General features: G+C 34.2%; 1 protein-coding gene and 1 long non-coding RNA gene across 3 annotated transcripts; both read right to left on the bottom strand.

Moving 5' to 3' along the window:
- Positions 1 to 261: 261 nt before the first annotated feature.
- On the bottom strand, positions 262 to 2,511 carry LOC145102845 (exocyst complex component EXO70A1-like). The gene has a single exon (XM_079040331.1). It carries the CDS (start codon positions 2,329 to 2,331, stop codon positions 445 to 447), a length of 1,887 nt encoding a protein of 628 aa, XP_078896457.1. The 5' UTR covers positions 2,332 to 2,511; the 3' UTR covers positions 262 to 444.
- A 535-nt stretch (positions 2,512 to 3,046) lies between these two features.
- Positions 3,047 to 5,120, bottom strand: LOC145100414 (uncharacterized). Of its 2 annotated transcripts, XR_013705031.1 has the most exons (4): positions 4,906 to 5,120; positions 4,665 to 4,821; positions 4,344 to 4,405; positions 3,047 to 3,563 (listed from the first exon to the last, which is right to left on the bottom strand). It is a non-coding gene; the product is annotated as an uncharacterized LOC145100414 (long non-coding RNA). The 2 variants fall into 2 exon arrangements; XR_013705030.1 differs by having other exon boundaries at positions 4,344 to 4,821.
- Positions 5,121 to 6,861: the final 1,741 nt, after the last annotated feature.

Raw genomic sequence — 6,861 nt, 5'->3', positions numbered from 1 at the left:
GATGGAAAAAAAAGGGGTTAGCTTAATTTGTTGGAACATTTTTTTCAAAGTACTACTTTTGGTCATTGACGTTGACTATTAGATAGTTGAGTTTGATAGCTTTTGGGAGATTGAAAGAGGAAAAAGAAGTAGTAATCTTTTGGTATTCCAAACAGAGAAATAACTAAACTCATATATCTGTTTTGAGAAATTGATTTTCGTGTAATAATAAGAGAAAAAAAAAAAAAAAAAAACATGTACAAAAAAGTTGGCATCCAAACAAAGTGAAACAAAAATCTTGAACAAATAAAACAACATGCTTACAGGGGAGTATACTGTATACTGCTTCTTTCCTTCATCCATTCCCCATGATCAGAAGTTTGGAGTCACAAGAACCAATCACCCAAAAAAAATTAAAGAATTGTGTCCTATTAATATATAATGCCCTAAACCATTTCCAAATTCTCACTGTGATCTTCTTCTTGAATGCTGTGAAACTGCACACCCTTCGAAGAAATCCAATACTGCAGTCTCAAGATCTTCAACAGAGTACTTGATGTAATTTTCAGGGTGCCTCCCACTCTCTATATGACTCCTGAATCTCCCAAGAAACGATCTGTAAGCTGGAATTAGTAGATCGGAAATGGAGATTCTTAGCTCTTCACGAAGCTGTGTATCTGGTATTAGCCATAAAGCTTGAGTTTTGTGAACGTCTTCAAACATGGCGTTGAAGGATTTGAATCGTTCTCGCAAAGCAGTTTTTGAAACTCCAGATGAGAAACTTCCGCTCACGTGTAACCCTTCGTCTCTCAAACAATACAGTACTCCTACCCATGTTGCTCGTTGGTAGCTTGTTGCAGCTTGCCGGAATTTAGCGGTGAGTTTTCGCAGGTAATGATCTCCGATCATCTCTCTCAGCTCCGGTGAGCCTTTGATTTTTTGGACGATGTAGTGGACGTTGTTCATGATGAAGAGATGAGCGAGGGAATTGTCTTTATAGTGCTTGGATTTTCCTTCTAGATTGAATTGGAGAATCACTATGATCCAAATCAAATGGAGTGCTAATGGAGATTGCTCTTCGTGGTCTGAGAAATCCATGTCTGGAGTAGTTTGATCGTCTGAGTATCGAGAACCAGTTGCAGGTCTAGACACGATTAATTCGCCTAGGGTTTGCTTGTAATCTGAAATTAAGCTTATGTAATTCATCACGTATCTGGTTAATGGATGAATCGTTCCTCCAGGGACAGGAACTTTAGAAGGTTCGCGAAGAACTGCGTTTTCGAACTCGTTTAGCATTCCTCTAGCAGCTTCCGCCAGCCTCGAGAGAATTTCCGTCGCTTGAACTCTAATTGATTCGGCTGATTTTCCGTCAAAAACAGCGTCGATATCAGGTAACAAATCAAACAAGGTGTCGTGTAAATCCAGGATCTTGAATAGCTTCTCCGGAGCACGACGGCTGATACTAATGGCTTCGGCGAAGTTAAACAGTTGAACCGCCGGACCTTTAACTGTTTCCATGAAACAAGCGTCGTCTGCCGCCGTTCCTAAACCTTCGAAGATTTGCTCACAGAGTCTCTTCTCGCTCGCGAACAAAACCCTAACGCACATTTTCGCTGCACGCATCCACTTCCCAATCTTCGCATTCAAAGCCTCCCATTCCATCCTTTGGATATCGCCGATGCTTAATTTCTCAACTCCAAGCTTTTTGAAGCACGCGTCCACCGCGGATTTCCGGACACTACCGTACACCTGAACGCACTCCCGGAAGTAGCCGGCGGCGATCATACGCTCCGCGATGCTGCGAAGATCACATACGATATCCGAAGGAATCAGATCTATCTCGCGAATACTACTCATAGATCTATAGCTCGAGATTGTATTGCTACTCTCGCCTCGTTCTAGAGAAGAAGAACCGTCTCTGGATATGGAGTCATCTTCACCTCGGCTGCTGTAATCGTCGTTTCCTGGAAACTCGCTAATGGAGGTGCTGGTTCTAGGAGTCAAGTGAGCCGATGACATCGACTCGGTGAGCGTCTCTGTCTCGACGGGACTAGCGTGGGAGATGAGTATGTTACGGAACTCATCCTCAAGTCTAGCCATGGCAATCTGAATAGCGCCGTTGATTTTCTTTGACTGCTCCTGGACTCCGGCGGCTCCGTCATCGTCCGATAGAGTAGTTGACTCCATGGATACTTGGATTCGATCGACTGCTTGTAAGTATCGATCGATCTCTTGGCGATCACCTTCAAAGATCATTCGGACCCTGGCGTCTTCCGAAACCGTAGCGTCCCACCGGAGGATGATCTGTTCGGCAGTTTCATAAGATACAGAATCGTTCTCCGGCTGCTCCATGAACAATTATCAAATATTGGTTGCTTATTCAATTGAGAATCTAGAAATGGAAAAGGGTTTTGAATCTTTTTATGAACAATGAAGAATTCGAATTGTAGGGAATCAAGAGGGTTTGATTTGTACGGTGGTGTGCGCCTGTGTGGTGGTGGGAGACTGATGTTAGGACTTTGTGTCGACGAAGGAAACGAAAGAACAATAAATAGCAGAAAAAATAAAAATAAAAAGTTAATAATTTATTTGTGCTACTAATTTTTCGTGTTTTACAATAATATATTATTATTATTATCATATAGATTTTTATTAAATTATGTGATCATGTTTTTAGTTTATACATAGATACTCTGATAGTCTACTGTACAAAATATGAATTTATAAAAGATTAAGTTTATTGCATTGTTAGTAATAGACTACACTATATATAACCTCATAAAATTATAAAATATTAATTTTATTTATATATATAACTTGATAAAGGAATGTAAAGTAGAAATATTAAAATGTCATAAAATAAAAACTTAAAAAGTGTTTGCTAATAGATTTATTTATGGACCGACAAAATTCAAATATAATAAAAATGGATAAAATTTAACTAACTCAGATTCTGAAAAATATAATAGAAATGATAACAAAACATTTTACACTAATTCTAATCATTTCCATCAATGAATAAATTAGCCAAATAAATTATCACATAATGAAAATTAGGAAAAACTAGGGAAGAATCCCCGCTTGCGGGGTTGGATATGCCAAAGAAATGGACAAATTAATCCCTCAAAAGAATCTTTGTTAATATGCAACTAACAAACCATTGATCAATGAAGTCCAAGATAGAGAGGTTCCCTCAAGGTTTCCATTCCCTTCAATTCTAATTCTGATCCAGCACAACATATGTTAATAAAAGCTACACTCATAATGTTATTCCATGTGCCTGAACTGATTACTCACATAATAGCTTATATGATTAGTAAATACATCTTGACTTTTATAATTTCTTGCATCAACAATGTTGTGCATTCATGTAATCACTCAAAACAATGGGATGACACTAAATTACATAAACAAAATGAAAGTACAATTATATAATTAGTTGATTATGAAGCTACAATGCTTAAAAATGCCAAATAATGGTAAATAATGACACTGTTGTCTTGTTGCACTATTAGTCTCTATACACGACCCATCGTAATAAGGCACAAAATAAGATAAATAATCAGCCGATGAAGACTGCCCACCTGTAATCAGCAAGTCAAAAAGTCAAAATCATTTTTACTTTATTTTTGGGGGTCACACAATTAGTAGCAATATATCTGATGGGATTACCAAAAAAGCCTTCAACTATTGGTCTGAAAATTGAATCTTTATGATAAAATTCTAAACTTTCAATCAACAATATCATTTTAACAAACATCAGTTTAAAGGTTATTGTTATCATAAGGGCACAACATCAAATATATAGATTGCAAATATCAAACAGTAAATTTAAGACAACATATATACGAAATATTATATTTTTAAGTTAAATTTTATATTAAAAAAAATAAGTGCTACCTATATGTGAAATTACTATAAGCACCTTGATTTTTTTAAGTTAAATTTTATATTAAAAAAAATAAGTGCTACATATATGTGAAATTACTATAAGCACCTTGATTTCGACCGGAACAACACCTCTCCGAACAGTAATGTTAGTTGCTTTCAAAAAGTAACAAATAATAATTTCATTAGACTTTTTTCAAAAAGATTGTTATTAACAAAGATTATAAAATAAAAGCACTTTATACTTATAAAATATCATCCCACTACATGAAGGAACAAAAAAACTACTTCAGTTTTTTTTTTTTATTCCCTACTTAAGCAATGCTCCATTCTATTGCTACGCGGTAAACGAACATGATTTTTTTTTTTTTTTTTTTTTTTTTTTTTTTTTTTTGCATTCCACCAGAATCCACAAATCCATTCCTTTATCAATTACTATATACCAAACACTACAGATTCAAAGATACTAAACTTACCATCATTGTATTAGTGGCCCAAAGAAAAACTATGAATCTGCCTTGAGGAAATCCATATAATCCTGCAACCATTATCATTAATCGAGTCTGATAATTTACAGAAACTAATCTTCCAACTGCATAAAAACCCAAAATCCAATTAACAAATTTCACAATGTCCGAATCATTCTCCATTAAAACAAATTTTGGCTTTGAAAAATCAATCATATAGATATAACTTCCTTAATGCGTTCAACATAGTCCTTCAAGACAATATGAATAAATACAACTATTAGCAAACATGAATAGATAACAACTGTAAGGTTACAGACATTTGTGTACCTTCTGTTCAAGATAAGCACATTTAGCTTCAAGACATCTTTTGCTAACGTTTTAATCAGACTATTACCTTGTGTAACACTTCATCAGCAGCACAAAACCTAGCAGCATAAAGAACCCTAACATCCTTCAATGTGCATAACCTCTTGCATTGAGGGCACTGATAAAAGTAAGAGAAATGTATGAGAAATTTGATAAGAGAATCAAAGGTGTGTTCTTTTTGGTGTACATTGAACAAACAAACCTTCCCAGAACTTCGACGAAGTTGAAGCCATTTGTTTATACACGATAATCCATATATATGCCTACAGGGAAGACAACTGCAGTCATGGCAGCTGTCAAATAGGTAGAAATAAACCCCAATCTTAACATCAAATAGATAGAAATAAAAATTCAGAAACGGGCAAAGAAAACATAAAAGAAACGAATACATGAAACAGAGGGAAAAAAGCCATAGAAGAGCATAAACCTGACACAACTTCAGAATTGGATATCCAGCAAAACGAAAACCTAATTGAAGGTTAAGAAAAACTAAAGCAGTTGAGTTGATTATGAATTTTAAAGATCAAATGTTAACCGATGCAACCCTAAACGAAGGAAGGTAACGTCACTGCCTAGGCTGACGTGCGTCTTTGATGTTCGTCGGTGCATTAGGGTTTTATGGAGGCCGATGCTTCTGATAGAAACGGGAATGGATCATCAATAGTGAAAACACCCAACCTAAATCTTCTTCAGTGGAAACCCTAGAAGCATCGGAGGCGGGAAGATGTTCCACTGCTTTTAGTGGCTGAGGAAGAAGGCAAGCAGCTGAGAATCTTGAGAGGTGGAAGCGATTGGGGGAAACTGATACCCACAGAAACCAAAAGGATTCTTTGAAGACGATAGAATGAGAGGCAGTGCCGCAGTGGAAACATCGACAACGTAACACGTGACGGACACTGATCGCGTTTTTATTGGTTACATTGTGGAACATAAATGCTGGAAAAGAAAAAAAAATCTAAATAAAGAAAACACAGGAAATGAAAAAGGGAAAAAAAATTAAAAAAAACCACCAATCACAGTTAAGAACTGTTTAAGTGGTACTTCTAAATTAGTATGTATATATAATAAGTTAGAGTTAATAATCAAGAATTCAAGATGATGGATGATGTCTTTTTGTCATTTAGCTCACTTTTCTTTTAAATATTGTAAATGGCAACAATTTGGCCAATCATAGTCCATTTGGTGACGAAATAATCTTATTTTAAATTTCAAATATCACCAAAGTAATAATAAACGGGCCTTCACTTGGGCCAGAAGCTGTGTAGATATTTTAAATCATAATTTGAATTAATTGTTAAATATAATTTCTATTTATATATGTTAAAAAAATGGTCTTTTTCTTTTTCGTATGCCCGTCGAGAAACGTAGAATCATAAATTTTGTTATTAAAGTCTGTATATGTTAAAACATAATTTTTATGGCTATTTAGAAGGAAAAAAGAAAGTGACAATGAAACAATAAAACAAGATAGAGGTAACTCACAATCTCAAATAATATCGATGAAGTTCTGTTTAATTTCTGATTTAAGCAGTGCTTCTATTAAACCAAAATAATAACAAAACTTAATTTCAATTCAATTATAATATGTTTGTCTTGTATTTTAACTATTACATTCTATATAAACATATAGTTATCAAAAAAATTGTAATTATATTGTTTTTTTTAATTGTGTTGATATAAACAAAATTAGTGGAGTGAATTATAGAAATCAATGTATGTTTGAGATAGTTTGCAAGTTTTCGTACCTATAAAATATATTTCATTGAAATATTTCAATGGTACTTTTTAGTTATGTATTTCATCCCTAACATCAATACTTTTAAATTTATGTTATTAACAAGTATTAAAATGACTTATTTATCCTTAATCTTATGATTTATATAATACATTAATTATTATTATATTAAGGACCCACCATTTCTACCTTACACCCCCATCATTTTATCCATCAAGCCTTACACCACAATGCATTGAATAGTGAATACCATAAAGTTCAATGGATTGTCACATAATCATTTTACGATTCATACAATTCTATTATATTTTTCTCTACAATACATTGAACTCTACAAAGTTCAATAGAAAGTTACAAAATGCAATTTATAGTAAATATTTAAGAATTAAAACTTTCTTTTTTCCCATTGAAGAGTTTAATGGC

Source organism: Lactuca serriola, chromosome 4 (genome assembly GCF_051521515.1).
Source record: "Lactuca serriola cultivar US96UC23 chromosome 4, Lser_US96UC23_V15, whole genome shotgun sequence".
NCBI lineage: Eukaryota > Viridiplantae > Streptophyta > Magnoliopsida > Asterales > Asteraceae > Lactuca > Lactuca serriola.
The sequence above is the reverse complement of the archived record's forward strand: the minus strand, read 5'-3'. Positions and strand labels throughout refer to the sequence as shown.

What these genes read in the sequence shown, in the direction of transcription:
- LOC145102845 (XM_079040331.1), bottom strand. Translation starts at nt 2,331, where the DNA reads ATGGAGCAGCCGGAGAACGATTCTGTATCTTATGAAACTGCCGAACAG.